Here is a 17,852-nt window from a genome sequence, read left to right as displayed (position 1 = left end):
AGTCTGTCTCAGGACGCACAAAGTTTGCATTGGTGGTTTGGAGAACTTTTCTGTTTAGAACCTCTCGGCAATAATTTTCCTTTTTTTTTTTGTCCTGTAATTGTTTTTTTCATTGAACTCTGGGGTCCATTAGGGCACAGTTTGATTGTGGAATGGCTGAACTGGTGCGAATCCGTAAGAAACGGCTGCAGATCCCCATCTCTAGGTAAGACAGGGTAAAGATTAGCACAGATGATATAATAGTTAGATACCTACATGTCCATCCTTTCTGTGACTGCTTAGATAAAGCTGGAGGACTTTACCAAACATGCTACATCTTTAATTTTAAGATGATTGATCACTGTTGGGTGCAGTAAGGCTGTTTGGATCACATTGTGATGTAGGAGTTTACTTGTTTTGCAGCAATGGAAATATGTGAGTCAAAAATGCATCCTGTACAGCACAGTGATGAGTGATAATACAGCAGCAATCTGTGGATTGCTTGACTAATTGCATATCTGCAGATCACCTCAAGGCCATGAACTATAAATTAATCTTTACCTTGAAAAGCCTCCTACAACGATTATAGTTTCCCTGTTATTTTAGATTTGCAATATATTTGACAAATGTCATGCATTCATCAAGATTGTCTCTGACTACACTTAGCAGCATGAGAGCAAACACTTGTCACTCTAAGTGGCTGTGTGAACACTCATCTTCCTTTTTTTCTGTGTGAAGAAAATGTGCTGCAGAGATGATGGGTCATGTGGTTTTGTTTTGGTTAACACGATAATCTTTTAGTGTCTGCAGAGTTCAGAGCTCTTCTTGTTGCTAGTCTTGTTGGGTGCTTTGGGGTGTTTCTTGCCATAAATTCACACATTTCCCATGTCATGATAGTCAGTTTTTCATTCAATTCATAGCAATTTTATGGTGGTCCGAAATATTATCTGATATGGGTTCAAGTTAGCTTTTTCATTTTGCAATAAAAATTTCCGCAAACACATAAATCTATTTCTATTTTGCTTTGTGCTGACAAAGCTGATCCCATTCAAATTCTTCTACATTGCTGTGCACCTAGTAAAAATGACCCTATGTGTAGATTCAACAAAGCCTGGGCCAAAGGAGGATTTGTCATTTCTCTTTATAAACATAGTTTCACAAGTGCACTTGACGAGTAATTTCCTGTAAACGTCCTGTCCAGAGGCCCTTCCACTGTCCAACAGTTGAAACAAAAAAGGCTGTGTTATCATGAAAGATTACTTGAGATTGAAAGTGAGCGGTGGCATTCAGATGCATGCTATTTTTATGACTCAACAGCTTTTGAAAGCCCCTGCCAGCGTGATAAACACTTGAAAAGCTGTGAGCGTCTCATCCCCAGGAGTTGGCTCCATGTCGGGTCCCGACCAGTTTGAACACAATCCTTATGGTCACGTTAGCGTACGCGCAGCACACCCAACATGTTGAAGAGAAATCCTCTGTGGCACAGATGTTTTATCAGATATTTCAAATGGCTGCAGAGAAAGTAAAAATCCAATCAAAGTAGAAAGATTCAGCTTCTACTAACTGCTGTGAAAGCTTTTAGATTTATTACCGTGATGAGATTACATTAACATGCTGTAGGTGGGCAACTCTGCAGGTAAAATGTGCTCCAGCATTTGCTTTTTATCATGCTGCAGGAGAATCATTCTGTTCCAACAGTTCTCTATGGTAATTTGATTTAAAGCTTCAAATTGAGCAACTTGTTCTCAGACAAGATCAGAATGTGGTCAAGACTTAAAAACTCAAAAACATAATTTGTCATGGAGTCCATTCGACAAAATGTGGGTTACATAAGACCTCAACCATGGGAAGTTTTCCTCTCATGGAAAATTTGGCACTAATGATGCCCTTTTGCCACTGGCTTTCTTTGGACAGCTTGGCATTTAACTTCCAAATGAACTCTTTCCTTTCGGGAAGATTTCTCAACCTGTTAAAGCACTCCCGGTACCTCGTTTCACACACTCAAGACAATGACAAGTGCTGTCAATTTACAGAGCTGTGTTTAGAAAGCCTGTTTCAGACAAAGTGCCCATTTTGTACAAAATTACCTTTCATTTGGAGTTGTAACTTTTATTGCTGTACCCGGTGTGATTTAAGACTTTGATGCCAAACTGCTGTAACCTCCAACCATTTTTACATAACTATTACCTCTCCGCAATTGCTGTTTTGAGAGGTGAAAACAGTAGTTACAGCACTTCAAAAAAGGGCATCTGCCATTTTATTTTGCTGTGTTCACATCCAAATAAATGACTGTTTTTCCTTCCAGGCTGAGGAGTATGATGAAGCAGCTGGAGGAGAAAGATGTTGACTTTGAAGAAATCAAAAAGAATCTGGATTTCACAGCGTCGTTACTGGAGGCAGTTTACCTCGATGGAACAAGGTAGAATATAGTAGAATAATATGACGTGACTCTTTCTGCTCTCTTTTAGCTCTTTCAGTAAACAGTTTATAACTTTGAACTTGTATAGTAAAGTGACAATAAAGGCCCCATAGATAGCCTGAAAGGGCATAAAGGACTATAACTATATCAAACTGTTACCACATCTGTAGACACTTATCTTTAGCACGGTCGCAGAAGCCTGAAGCCCAAAGTGGGGTTCACCCCAGAAATATTGCTGGTTACAGGGATAACACATTAAGACAACCATCATGATTAGATGATCAGAGGCATGTTTCCACTGAAAAGGTCTAACGAAGCAGTAACATCGCTGAGAAATGAGGCCAACACAGTAATGCCAAAATCTGCAGTTCCTCAAATTTCCACCTGAGCTGGCTCCAAACAGGAGTCAATCTCCATAGACTGCCATGTTAACAGCAGAAGTAAACATGTTTACAGCCTGGAACAAAAAAGGTTATCTAATATAATTGTATATGACACTGTACTGGATGAATTCTTATATAACTCACCCGTTTAAATTATATCAAGAATTAAAGTTTTGAGTGACAGGTGGGTGCGTCTGGTGCTGTCGCCCCTGGTCCGCCTCAGCTCCACCACCGATCCACCTCTCCGTCCAATTTTAGAGTTAGGCTGTGTAGTCCCGGCCAAGATGGCGATGGCTGGATTCACCAACTTTGAGCTTCACAACGGCTCTTCAGAAAAATACAGTTGACGTCGCAGAAACTATGTCCTTAATTTATACATATCTGTGGGTCTAACACACTACATCACTTCCTTGCTCTCTTCTTCACTACTCCCTATTTAAGAAACATTCAATGTAATATTGTGCATTATAAATAGGGAGTCATTTTGGACACAATGACTGATTTACCTATAGAGCTTTGATCCAGTATCTGCTGTCTGTGACTATGTTTTCACACCATTGTGTGTTGTCTCTCTAAGGCAGTGTCTGGAGTCTGAGGACGACCTTCAGCAGCTGCAGTCAGACGGCGTGCCTTCAGAGGTCACCGATTGGCTGGCTTCCACCTTCACCCAGAGGGTTCGGCGGCCTGTACGACGCTCAGATGAGAAGCCCAAGTTCCGCAGCATTGTGCATGCAGTGCAGGCTGGGATATTTGTGGAGAGGTAAAATAACACAATTATTATTTTATCTTCTATTTTATAAGGTCATGCTTTTTTAAAGAAGGCCTGTATGATCAGTCAGGATGTTTGATACTTGTCTGTAATAATGCAGCTGCAAACAGAGCTAGTCATACAGCTATATGTTTTATTTATGAGACTTAAATACAATAAAGTAAGGAAACTTTAATCTCATACTATAAAACTCACATTGTAAATGACTGATTTCCACATCTGTCCTATAACTCTAATATAAGCTCATACAGTGTTGTTACTATCACAGCCACAGAAAACACAGACAGCTGCACTGGGCTGTGAAACATTAGTCTCCTTTTCTCTTTAAAACATCCTTCCAAAGGGGACAGGGACTTTGGAGGATTTATATAAACAGCTCCTGAGACGAGTTCGCTGCACAGTGTCAACATCTGAACTTTAACTGAACTCAACATAAACACTGCATTATTTCAGGATGTTCAAGAGGGCCTACACAGCCGCCATGCCAGACCAACCTGCAGTGGTCGTAAACTGCCTGAGGGTAAGCCTCCACTAATCGTAAATCTCCCCATGCGTCATGTGTTTGTGCGATAAATCGGACATTACAAAAGAGTGTATCGTATAAACATGACAAGTATGCATTAATAACACAGTCACTTTCCCCTCCTTCTTATCAGGATGTTGACCGCTGGAACTTTGACGTGTTTGCTCTGAACTCTGCCAGCTCTGACCATGGCCTACGAACTCTGTTCTTTGAGCTGATCACCAGATATGGCCTCAACAGCCGTTTTAAGGTCTTTTAACTTTGGATTTCATTGCACAGTTTAGAAATCGCACGTACGATTTAATATGTTGTGAAAGAAATGCAAGAACGTCAGTGCTTTGGAAGACAAAATTTGCAGTAATATGATCAGTCTTTCTCTTGTATCCTCAGCTTTTGTTGGAAATGTGTGTCGTAACTCCAAATTTAATCAGGCATATGGGTTTTATTATCAATTTGGAACAAAGGCTTGCCAGATTATGTGTGCAAATAACATGCATCATACTGTAAACTCTGTCAATCCTAACCACGACTTTATTACAACATTCAGTCTGTTTTAGCTTTTATTCCTCACACAAACTTTGTGAACATTGGATTTGAAAATGTGGCTTTGACTTTAATGATTATGTTATGAACTTTGCAGATCCCCATCTCGTGCCTGACAGAGTTCCTGTCTGCGTTGGAGAGAGGATACTGCAAACACAACAACCCCTACCACAGCCACGTTCATGCTGCTGATGTGACCCAGACGCTGCACTGCCTGCTGCTGCGCTCTGGACTCGTGGTACACCTGGCTCACTTAAATACTATTTATCATGGTCACATTTTAAAAGGATGAGGCTGGTGTTTTTGTATAGTGTCCTAATTGTGTACATATCCATGAAAAGACCAATACAAAAAATGTGTTAAGCTGCCAGTATGCTTCTTCAGGACAGCTTGTCGGACAGCAGATAGCTTTCCTCCCCCCATCTTTCCACTGTCAGATCGGGAAGTGCTGTGTCCAATCATTTCATTCTTTCTGTCACTATTCATGTGAGAATGTCTTCCAGAAGACACTGTCTGAAAATGTTCTCTATTATTTTATATTCAAACAATATCACGACCTCTCTCTGTAATGATCCAAGTATCACTCAATTGTGGCCCTCGGGAACAACTATACACTTTTAGTTATTTACATGAGCAGATAACAGGTGGAGAGAGCTAGTTTTGAATTTGAGCATAACCCGACCTTGAGTTGGTCTTATATCACTTTCAGACTGTTTTGCATTTCTTTTTTGTCAAGCAATCTCATGAAAAGACCCAAACCAACAATGTTTTAGTCTGTGTCAGACTTCCCTATCCTGTCGATGGCTCTCAGCTGTCTGCCCATTTGTTCCTTCTGAAGATTTAAATCTTTAAAAAAGGAACAAATGAATAGTCTTTTTTTTTTTTTTAAGCAAACTTTACTTAACATCACTTTTTTGGTGACTATTTTCAGCTGCACATTGAAACACATTTGGTGCACTAAACTACAGCATTACATATAATAAAAAAAACATGCCATGTGGCTGGATCGCCAAAAAATCTTGGACATACATAATCCCCAAAGGATGAATTCTAATGAGTTTGGTGATCCTGTGATGTTTGTTCTAGCGCCAACATTAAGCTGACATTTATGGTTTTGAGTGAAATGTCTCAACAGGTATTAGATGGATTGACATGAAATGTGGTAGAAATATTCATGTTTCCCCTCAGGATAAATAAACTCTTAACTTTTAATCTAGCCCTATCATCAAGTCAAAATGTTAATATGTCCATTACTTATACAATAATAGTCTATAAGGAATCACATCTAAGCATGCTAACACACTAAACTAAGATGGGACCATGATAAAGATTTTACCTGCAGGCTTAATATCTGTATTTTAGTATTTTCATTTTAAGCATGTTAAAATATGATATTACATCTAGCCTGACTGTTATTCTAGTTTTGGGACAATAATGATATGTATAAGCTCTATTAGGCTACACACAGGTAATACTTGTTAGAAGGATCGATTCTTTGTTGGTTTTGGTCTTTTCATAAGATTCATTGACGGTGAGAAAAAGAAGCCTCATCTTTTAAATCCAAGTGATTCAAGGACATAATAACTGTTCCTCTCACAGTACAGTGTGTGCTCCCTGCTACACATACAGTTTGTTTTTTATATCTATCTGATTTGTCCCTTGTGTCTATCAAGCACTGGCTGACAGAGCTTGAGGTGATGGCGTCACTGTTTGCCGCGGCCATCCATGACTACGAACACACAGGGACCACAAACAACTTTCACATCCACACAAAGTAAGCTCCTATTCTGAAACATGTTTTACTAACCCTGTCTTATAAAGCACTGGCTATATATATTTTCAGGCAGCATCCTGTTTTGACAGTTGTGAAATAGTAAGAGATGTCAGGGAATGTAGGACTAGTAAGGTAGTGTTTCTTAGACAATTTTAGAAAGAGGGAAAGAGAGAGGGCACTAAAGCAAACACATCTTCATGGAGGGAACGCAGTATTTTTAGATGTCGATTTTTCCACATAGGAGGGCTGAAGAACGCAGTCTCATGGCACCCATCATCATCATCATGCTTTATTTTGGAAAAAATAATCGTCCACAATAAGAACGCGTCTTAGTTACAGAATCTAAAACCAAACAGTATCTATCTTAAAGTCGAGTTCACCCAAAATATACCTTGTCAGTGTCCTGTTGGCTGGAAATACTGACTGTTGTTTCTTACTTACTGTTGGTAACAATTGATTCCATAAAAGTTATCACGTATAAAATAAAATCGATAGAAACCTTTTAAACCACCCCTGCAGCAGAATACACTTCTCCACTGTCCATATGCTCCAAACGCTGAACATTTCACAAAAGTATAAGTAGATAAATGGCATCATGGTGTGCATCATGAGGCTCCTTGAAGCTTTGAAGCTCTTATTGAACCTGCAGGACTAGACTAGATGGCTTTTGAAGTCTCTGTATATCTGACAAAAAAAGGAATTGATTCCCAAAAGAGTCATGGTTCAAAGCTTGTATTACAGGGTTTTCTATGTATGTTTGTTAACTCTTTATTTAATGGGTATAATAGTTTCCCATATTTTCCTAACAAGGAACTAATATGTGAATTCAGTTGAACGCTCCTCAAAATGACCATTTCATTTGGTTGTGATTACACGATAAAGGACAGTGTCCAATTGGTATATTGGTACAACTTATTATTTACATCTAATTGCTAGTATTAATCTTTCATTCAGTGCCCAGCAGCTCAGCTGACCTTTAAAATGTGTCTGGAGGCAAGCATGCACATACTCAAAAAAAGAAACAAAAAGTTTAATTTTAGTTACAAATTAATAACAAATATATATTTATTTTGGTTTGACTTTTTGAAGAAAATAAGTCTCAAAATGTATGATTTCTTATAAACTAAAGTAAAGACGAGATTTTGAGTTTAAAGAAAAGCTTTTAATTGCTTAAAGGTTGCAACAACTAATGTGTTAATGTTCTTCTGAGTAAGAGGAGGCGGTGGAAGTGTACTGTAGATGTTTAGCTATCAGCTGTCTCTCACAGTAAAGGACAGGTTCTGGGCGTACATCTAGCCATGCCATACTGCCACCGAATATATAAATATACATACTTGTCCTATAAAAAATAGTAGAAGTTAATTAATTCCTCAATTTAGACCTTATGGTTCAATTTGTTCAATCTTGTTCACAAAGTCGCCTCCCTCAGGGGAAAGGAGAAAACCTTTCAATTTCCAGTAGAATTGCAGCCAAATGACATAGTTTTTACCAGGACACTTTATCTTCCTGGGAGATTAAATGTATTCGGAAATTATGGAGCAGTACAATAAAGTGTTACTTGAGAGTTTTCTTTTGACCGTGACATGTTATAATTATAAAAATGATTATTAAAATTCACGCTGACTGGCTTCTCTCTCTGTGAAGAATAAAACTAAACTTTTAACAGCCCTCAGGAGACCACTTTAGCACAAAGCTGAATGTTTTCTTCGAAAAACATTTTCACAAGTGTTATATTTTATGTTTGGCTGAACAAAATAATCGTTAATTGGAAATCTTTTCAAAATTTCCTTTGTTAACCGTCTAATAATGTACATTATGCAAATGAGTGGACACAGGAAGCCTGATTGAGAAAGGAGTTAATGAGCTTACTATACTGAGTCATTAATACCCGCATGGTGCCAGTTTTATCACATCCTACTCTCTCTTCTGCACTTCAAATGAATCATTACAGTGATTGTGCTTAAATGACTCCCTGAAGACTCTCTTTTTAACTCATTCTCACCTCCTTCTTGCTTCACCACAACAGAATGATACAACTACACTTCAATGCATATTCACACTCTGTAAACTCCCTTTCTCTTCTCTGTGCTGATCTCCTCCTCTCTTGCTCCTTCACTGTCTGTCTGCCAGGTCAGAGTTTGCGTTGATCTACAATGATCGGTCGGTTCAGGAAAGCCATCACCTGAGTGCAGCGTTTCGCCTGCTGCAGGACGACCAAATGAACATCTTCACTAATTTGACGAGAGAGGAATGGATGTAAGACGACTATGTTTTTTGTTATCGTTGTTTCAGTTAGAGAAACTTAGGTTGAGGGATTGACCATTTATGGAAAATAGTTCCCCAGACTTGGCAGAAAAGAGCTCTTAAAGAATTTGAGCAGCTACAATGCTTCTTTTAGGAGATCTAAACGCCCTAATTACGGAAAAGTAAACATTGAATAGTTAAAGGGGACATTTCATTAAAATTTCACCTGCAGAACAACTCTGTCCCCACATGGTGTCTCAGGCTGTGTGGAAGGGGATTTTGCCAGAAAGAGGAAAAAGGGGACTCCAGGAGGGCATATATCTGTCCAGCATGAATTGGCCTTAAATCAGACTTTTAGTCCTTACCAGCTACAAGGCCGCTCCTCTAGCTGACCCTGACCTCTGACCTCTTGAGATACAATTTCTCCTTCAGTTATAAATAAAAGATCACGTTACTATTTCTGTTTGGTGACTCATCCACTAAACAGCAAGAGAATAGTGATTGAGTCACTGAGTACTTCCTCTGACTGCAGTAACTATCAAGCAGAGACGTCGTCAGTGAGCTAAAATCATCGTATTTCATAATTCGCCTTAGCAATGTGATGTTATGTACATTAACAATTAAAAGTGAAAAACGTAAACTATGTTTGATGGATATTGGCATCAGTTCACTTTCTCTCAACATGTGTAAATAATCAATTTCTGCACTGAAACATAATTTGTGAGGAGATAATATTCAAACTGTTATAAACTGTACAGTCATGGAGGTTTACAGTCATGGAGGACACTTTAAATATCACACATACAGTATGTGACTGTTTTATTCATGGAAGCTCTCTGCAGTTATCACCAGAGATAAACACCAGCAGCATACTGTAGTGGGCTTTTCTAGCAGTCAGTGTTACCATGGAAACAAAAAACCCATCAGGAAATCTGAAAAGCTTACGCCATTGAGTCTGCTGTTTTTATTTTGTGCAGTTACTTCTCATAGTGCAAGGTCAACTAGTAAACTCTGCGTCTTTTGTGTGTTTTTGTTTACAGGGAGCTGCGATCACTTGTTATAGAGATGGTGCTGTCCACAGACATGTCCTCCCACTTACTACAAGTCAAAGGGATCAAATCCTGTCTACAACAACAAGAACGGTAACACTAATGGACTGTGCTGTTTGTTCACACTGTGGTGCACAAATCAAGAGGTCATGAAATAAACGTCTATTCAGATGATTCCTGACAAAAAAAGAGGCAGACAGGCAAATTAGTGTCAAACCGGCTACTGTCAAGTCTGCTTTTCTCAGATGCGTTTAAGATGCATAACAGAACAGCAAAAAACAAGAAGTGCATCATGCTTTTTCAACAGGATTGACAAGCCAAAGGCACTGTCTCTGTTGCTCCACACGGCTGACATAAGCCATCCATCCAAGCCCTGGGCACTGCACTCCCGCTGGACCACAGCCCTGATGGAGGAGTTTTTCCGGCAGGTAGGAACTCTAATTAGAAACCAGAACTGACAATGTGACTCTTTCTCTCCTTCTCCTATGTCATTATGTTAGTGTTATCACACTTTGACACAGTTGACTCAGGTTTTAAGTGATAATTTACTTCAGTAAAAGTAGCATAACGCAGTTTAAAAATACTCCATTACAAGTAGAAGTCCTAAATTCAGAGTGAAAGTAGAAAAGTATTAACAACAAAATGTACTTCAAATATCAAACCTTAAAGTTCTAGCAATGCAGAGTGGCTACAGTCGGTGTGTACTGTTTTATTATTAGGGTCATTAGAATTTATGTATTTACAGGTCAGCTGTACTTTTATGTTGGTGTTGGTCAAGTTGGATACAAATCTTCACTACATCATATACTTTTGGTAGTTTAATCCGTGACAATGAATCATATTCTATAAACTGAGCATATGTTTTGTATGTTCAATCTTAATTTGAAAAGTTACTATAACTCCTAGATAAATGTCGTGAAATGAAAAGTACAAAGTTACAATTACAAGTAAATTAGAAATTATAAGTACCTAAAAATTGTTCTTGTATACAGTACTTGAGTTATTGTATTTTTCCAGCACTAGATTATTGTTATAAAGCCAAACACCACAGAAAACAAGTCAGAATGCTGCAAAGCAGAAGAAGCATAGTCATTCTTACAAGAAAGGCTTTTGAGTTATTGTGTTGCTTTTGTCTCAGTGTTTTTGGTTAGTACTGACTTTCACTGTGGATGTCAGATCTTATGTGTAACAGTTTCACTGAAGCATTTAACATTCACTTCACATATGCTCAGATCATTTCTTCTCTGGTCTTTTATGTCCTACTATACATCTATAATTATCTGAAGGGTCTGATCTGTTCTTATCTTGGCATGATTGATAAGTCAAAAGGTTGGACCCCTAAAAAACAGCTCTTCAGTTTTGTAAATGGCTAATAGGAGTCTGAAGAGGAGATTGTGAAACCTTCAAAGAATCGATTAGTCAGAGCTAAAGAAAACGACATGAATAGCACAGGTATGACGCAGAGATAGTCAGAGAGGAAAGACTCTTTGAAAGGTTTATTGAACATGCAGTTTGTGTGCTTGAAGCCTAATTAGACCTGGCAAGCTCAGATTTGATGCCAGATGTAAGTCTGGAAAAAAATCCTCTGAGAATCGAATGCGCTAGATACAGGATGTACCAAACTATTTGATGTTGTTGCAATGGTGATACCTTTCAAAACTCACAAACCTCCTGGGCCATTATAATACAAGCTAATGTTAATCATCATCATCATTATTTTAAGTCATGTGTAAAATTTGTAAGCCTATGTCAAAAATACTGCACTTACCGAAAAGTATATATTCACGTTATCTGTCTTATTTATTCATCTTAATGTTATCCTATGGGCTACACTATAGCCTGATGAATGACATGAATATAAATGTATTGGGGAAAGAAAACATTTGAGAGGAACATGTCAATTAAAGGTAAAAACATTATTGATAAAGAATAAATAGCAAATGCCTAAACACAACTGCATGAGAATAACAACTTTTACATGTCTAGTCACTGTCTGGAACAACAGTTAGCCTACAGCAAGACCTGAGGCATCAGAGTGTAGCAGAGTGTAGCATGCAGGTCGGTGAGCTCATGGCTGCTAAAGGAAGGAGGCTGCACGGTCCAGCAAGACATGAATAATGATTCCCCTCCTGAAACCCCTGTCATCTGCTGCTAGTGCAACCTGCCTTGCTTCCAGCAGCTGTAAACACAATCAGTACTGCTCCATGCACTGCATGTATGTCCACACTGGTCTGAGGTTTTCATGGCTGCTGCCTCAGTTCTTGCGAACTGTCTCATATCCTGTTTCTACCAAAATGAGCGTGTCTATGCTGAAACCGCACTAAAACTAGGCCATAGATTCCTTTCCCATGTCGAGTATGCCATGCCGACATGGTTTGTTTGTTCCCTGGTGCGTCACGTTTAACTTAACAGTGAAAATGTATTAAGTCATAAATAATAATAATAATGAAGACAACACAAAATATGATCAAGATAAAAAGGCATCAAATACGTATGGCCTTTCCTTACAAATAAAACCACACTGTTTGGCTCTGACTGGGAATACAGCAATTGTAATTTTGTTAGATGTTGTTTTGTTATGGATGATACTATTAAAATTAAAATGGTTTCAAAAGATATCCTTTTATTATACAAATTATACACAAAAAATGATTGGCACAAAGAAGTATGTGAGAAATAGCACAATATAATTCTTCAAATATTTTTTTTAATCAAACTAAACGTATGAGCTAAGGTCATAAACTTTACACATAAAATAGCAAACAGACGATCAAAACGTGTAATGTTCTGCTATGCTAGTTACTTTAGCTGTGCAGTTAGCGTTGTTAATATATGCCTACTCTTAATAATAATGATATGCTCTTACCGCAATTCCGCTATTGTGCGCCCGTCTTTTTCTCTTAATCTTCTCCAACTCCACCAAGCTGCAGTGTAAATTGGCCCGTGTGACCCTGACCTAGCATGTGATTGGACGAGCCCCCTAACGCGATGACGTATGTGACTGACGTAGCTTTTTTTAGCTGTATAGTATTTAAAAAATGTGGAAATAAATTGTTCTGTTTTGTGTATCTTTAGTTTGGTCATTTCTAGTGGCCTAAAAGGTAATTCGACATACTTACTCACATAAGTGAAATCAAATATTAATTTCGGTGAGCTAAAGAAGATTATGCATTCAGTATCGTGTCAATGCTAATTTCCATTTATAAAGGTATATCCATCTGCATTTACAGATATAAAAAGATGATAAACTCATTAACTTTTACTTTGAGATTTGAACAGTATCAAAAATAAGTAAATTAAAAAGAGAAAGGACATAATTTGAAAATAAAGGAAATAAATAATATAAATAAATTAAAACATGACAAGAATAAACTGAGAAACATAAAATTAATACAAGCATTAGAATAGGAAAATGTATCAGATAGGGCAGGCTAGAAACAATGATTTCCCTTATTATACCCACTATAATACCAGAAATGTATCTTAAATGTATATGTTACTTTTTAGAAAAAGATGTCACTTCTTGACTCAAAACCCTCTACTATCCTGATTTGCATTTCTAAACTCACACTATTTTCATTTACATGTGAAAGCTTCTTGTGATCAGGGGCTGGTGGGGTCTCCTGCGAAGCATCTCGGGGTTGTAAAGCTGCCAGAAACCAAAATTCCACGTAAATTCCTGGCAATTCCTGGGATCACTGTGCTGCCTACACATTTCTGTAAATAGATGTTAACCTGCACTTCTGTGGCAAGTTACAGACCTGCTTAATGACAAAACCCCACTCTTCAGGCAGTGAAGAAAACTGTCAATCAGGTTTTCGCACAATCATACTTAAAAAGCCAATATCTTCACACAAATGTCAGATGGAAATCAGAGCATTGGCTGGTATTGTCAGGTTGTTACTTATACAGCAATACATTTCTATGTGTTGTCATCCTCGCCTCTATTTTCACGGCCTAGACCTGACTGCAAAAAATAGAAAAGAGTAGGTGTTGGTCACCCCTACTCGGTTTGAAAAGTAAGATGTGAGAAACCTCTCTCTGAAAAAGCTTGTTAATGTTTGTTGCTTTACTTAAAAAAAAATAAAAGCTTGATTTTCTTTCTAAAAGTCTTGGTGGTGGTGAGAGTTGCTGTAAAAATAACCTTTAAAAAGTTATTTTCAGGTGATGTGTGGGATGTTGTTTGAGATATTTTTTCGCTCTCTTTCTATCTTTGTGAGGGTGATAGAGAGGCAGAGCTCGGCCTTCCCTTCTCTCCTCTGTGTGATCGAAAAAGCACCCTGGTAGCCGAGTCTCAGATCGGTAAGTCTCACAAAACGTTTCTTTCTCACTCAGTCCTCCTCTCACTGATATTCAGATTTAGTTATCATGTTTGGTATAGTCATGAAACTGCAGTGAAACATATGTCATATTACACCTTATTAATTCCATCACTGACTTACATTTGGATTTCTTTAAAAAAACAATCATATTTTAAAACACCGGATTTATCTTTATTTTCACTTGTTAATAATGCAACATTTTTCTTTTACAGGTTTCATAGACTTCATTGTGTATCCTACATTCTCCCTGCTGACGGACATGGCTGAAAAGATTGTTATTCCTTTGGTGGAGGAGAACCCAGGTCCACCAGACCCCTGCAACAGGCACAGGTACCACACTAAGAAGGCTTGTACCCTTGTTGAAAATGTTGTACTCTCACATATAACTTCTCACATGATTTATTACCTCAGTAAACATTGTAAACATGAGTTGTCTCAATTGCTAGTTTCAAGTCTTCAATGCAGCAGGATGTTCATTTAGTAAAGTATGGTCCCATTTAGAGTAAAATAGATGATAAAGAAGGGTAGGCTTGAGGGCGCGGCTACCTTGTGATTGACAGGTCGCTACCAAGCCATTGTCCGGTCTGGGTGTTGTCAATGTTTTCGTCTTAGAAGTTCAACGGTTTCAGTAAATTGTAACATTTTTGGTCACGTAAAAACACTTGTTCAGCGTGGTTTGTGCTTAGCTTCACCATCTCATGTACCTTCTGGTATAAAAAAAAACAGGATGGAAAACAGCAAAAACAAAGATGGCGGCAGCTTAAATGTTGAACTCGAGGTTTTAGAAAATCTGTCCACATACTCCATGGATGACGTCATGGTGAAAAAAAAAAGTTTTTAAGAAATCTGTCTACCTAGCCGGCCCCTCTAAAGATCAAGAACAATAAGTTGTGGTTTAACAGGCAGTTATGATACAGTATTTCTCTGCAATGTACAATAACTTCCTGGTAAGCGTGTTCTATAATACCGTCCATCCGATGAAGCTGGGTTAGTTATATATATCAATCTTCATATCAAACTCTCAGCAAGAAAGCAAAAAGCGTTATTTCCCAAAATGTCCAAATCTTCCTTTAAGAGGCATTTAGATCTTTAAAGGTCTAGTGTGTAGGATTTGGCAGCATCTTGCGGTGAGGTTGCAGATTCTAACCAACTATGGAGGCAGATGAGAAAATCCGAATGGCCCTATGTGTTCGCTTTGACCGTTATGGGCTACTGTAGAAACGGAAACGATGTAGATGTGAATGGCTCATTCTAAGGTAACAGTAATACAACAATTATTTTCAATTAATGAAAGATATTCCATTTCTATCAATAGATCCCCATGAATGCTACGCACAATACCTTTAAATAAAGAAAATCACAATCTTGTAAACATGAAAGAAAGAAAGATGAATAAGGGTACAACTTGAAGACAAAAATTGCAGAATCTATGAGAGCACTTTTATTTCTCAACAGTAATCTGTGGAAGGAGAGCTCCAGAGGTCTGCAGTGGAGTCTCGCTCATATCACAGCAGAGCTGGTGAGCTTCCGCTCCACTTGGACACGACACACTGAAGACAACAAGCTCAAATGGAAGGAAAGTGGCTCCAATGGTATGTTTTAAACCTCGTTATCATAAAGGATTGCAATTTTACCTAAAAATAATCTATGTTAAAGTGAAATACTGAAGAAATAAACAACATATCTTGATTCTATTCATATCCTTATCTTAGTATTGTATTGATAGTCTCAATTCTATCTAATTTAAAGCAGGGCTTACCACATAACAATCCTGACAAATGGTTTTACTTCTCTGCTGTCATCTTTTGCAAAAATTCTGAACTAAAATAATCACCTATGAAAATTTTGACAACATCTGCTAACAGAATAAAATACGTTTGTTCTAGATGTGTGACTGATTTGGCAGAGACAAAGCCACTCGTCTCCCTGATTTGATTTGATATCTGCTATCATCACACAGTGATCTCATGCGGAGAATTACAGATACAGACATTGTTCCCCGTTACTAATGAACTTTCCAATGGCTTTTCCAATCTTCTATATCCTTCAGGATTTTCAGACCCCAGCGTGACAAAAGGGCAGAGATCCAGACAAGAGGAGCTGTCAGAAGAATCACTGCAAGACCCCACTACAGATTCAAAACAGTAGACAGAACTTCATTTAGTATGAGCTTTTTTTTTTTTTTTAAATAGAACATCTTCAAAGGTCAACTGAGGTTAATGCTGAGTCACTGTTTGTAACAAAACCCCAATGCCTATTTATAGTGTGATTGTGGGAGTTATGAGGGAGGGTGGTTTTTAGCCTAACTTCATCTTCCCAAGGTAAGATGAAGTAAATTCACAGAAGTGTCCTCATGTCTTATTTTAAGGGTAGTATACTCTGATAATTTAAATGCAAAGTGTACATGCTGGCCATGTAATAATGTATCGTGCATGATATTAATTTAATTTGCCACGTAAACACTTGTAAGGAACATTTTAATTTTAATAGTTTTACCTGTACACCAATCATTTATTGTATAAAACATTAAATACAATAAATGGCCTTTTTATGGGAGGATATTGTGGCTTACTGTTTTTTAATTAAAACATTTTAACTGCTTTAACTGCAAGGTCTAAGACCCTAATCTTATCATTTTATTCAGTTCCACATCTGTAAAATGATTTAAAATAGATTCAGTGGCTTATTCAGCAAACCCATGACTCTAAGATACAAGTAGATTGTTTTCTGCACAAAACCTAGTGCACATTTTGAGATAAAAGGACCACTCACGTGGTATCCTCTATGTTTTCTTATATGTTTGTTCTTTTTTAACAAATTGCAAGAATTCAAACAAAAATTGTTTGACTGTAAGAGATTTTTTGTAGCACATACATTGTGACCATGTTTGGATCTAATAAAGGTGCTAAATGTGAAATTTAGAGCATTGCTATAGCTCTAAACAACTATTTGTTATAGCGGAGAGAAGAGCATCATCCTAAGCAGAGAATAAATTCACTTTCCCTCTGTGTGTGCATGTTATCCGGGCTCCTCTGTGCCTTGAATATGGTCCAACCCAGCACGCATGCTTGTGCTCATACGGTGGTTCCTAATGAAAACGCAGCATCGCCACAGAGGCATAACGTACACTGCAACAATGGCAGCTTTTGGTCTTCTACTCTCAGGAAATCCTGCAGCATATCCAAATGAACATGATTTTGTAGAAGAAAATTACAATAGAAGTGATCAATCTCACACATGCACTTGTAAGTGTGTGAAGAGATGTTACATGTAGCTTAAATTACCAATGTACTCAAAATCCAACAAACAGTCTTGTGTATGAAAAATATGGGTTTTAATGCTCCTGGCTCAGAGTACATTGAATTATTTATTTGCAGAGTGGCTATTTTTAGGATCTAGTCAACCTCTATTAAACACATGCACATGATGTCAGACACTGTAAGTCTACTGTAAAACTTGAAGTTTTTGGAGACTTTCCTCAACATATCTGTTTATATTAAGTAAAGTAGGTTCTTGTTTACGTGCTTTGGACATTAAATACTTTGTTTTGAGCAGACAGCATGCTGAGTCTTTCTGTCAAACATACTTTTAACTTGATTGGATGCAAAATTCTCAGATAAGTACAAAAGAACAGCCAATCACCAATTTAAACAATTTATTGTATCAAACAAATTTAGATTACAGATGTAATCATCAATCAATTCAAGTAAAATTGAAACAAAAATCCCCAGATTAAATCCATGTAAAGTACACTATTACCATTCAAAAACAGAACAAACATTACATGGTCCATAAATATACTGCAGAAGAAGAAAACAAAATCTTGCACAGGAATGTTTTCATTGTC

General features: G+C 37.7%; 1 protein-coding gene across 1 annotated transcript; it reads left to right on the top strand.

The window, feature by feature from the left end:
• The first annotated feature begins 123 nt into the window (after positions 1–123).
• Positions 124–17,354, top strand: LOC129105632 (dual specificity calcium/calmodulin-dependent 3',5'-cyclic nucleotide phosphodiesterase 1B-like). Its single transcript, XM_054616774.1, has 14 exons — positions 124–205; positions 2,285–2,398; positions 3,359–3,541; positions 4,004–4,070; positions 4,207–4,323; positions 4,714–4,854; positions 6,290–6,390; positions 8,521–8,646; positions 9,675–9,776; positions 9,991–10,111; positions 13,904–13,985; positions 14,218–14,335; positions 15,461–15,597; positions 16,056–17,354. Exons 1-14 carry the CDS (start codon positions 153–155, stop codon positions 16,151–16,153), a joined length of 1,560 nt encoding a protein of 519 aa, XP_054472749.1. The 5' UTR covers positions 124–152; the 3' UTR covers positions 16,154–17,354.
• The last annotated feature ends 498 nt before the right edge of the window (positions 17,355–17,852 follow it).

Source organism: Anoplopoma fimbria, chromosome 17, assembly GCF_027596085.1.
Source record: "Anoplopoma fimbria isolate UVic2021 breed Golden Eagle Sablefish chromosome 17, Afim_UVic_2022, whole genome shotgun sequence".
In the NCBI taxonomy this organism is placed as follows: domain Eukaryota; kingdom Metazoa; phylum Chordata; class Actinopteri; order Perciformes; family Anoplopomatidae; genus Anoplopoma; species Anoplopoma fimbria.
Note: the sequence above shows the minus strand (reverse complement) of the source record. Positions and strands in the feature narration are given on the sequence as shown.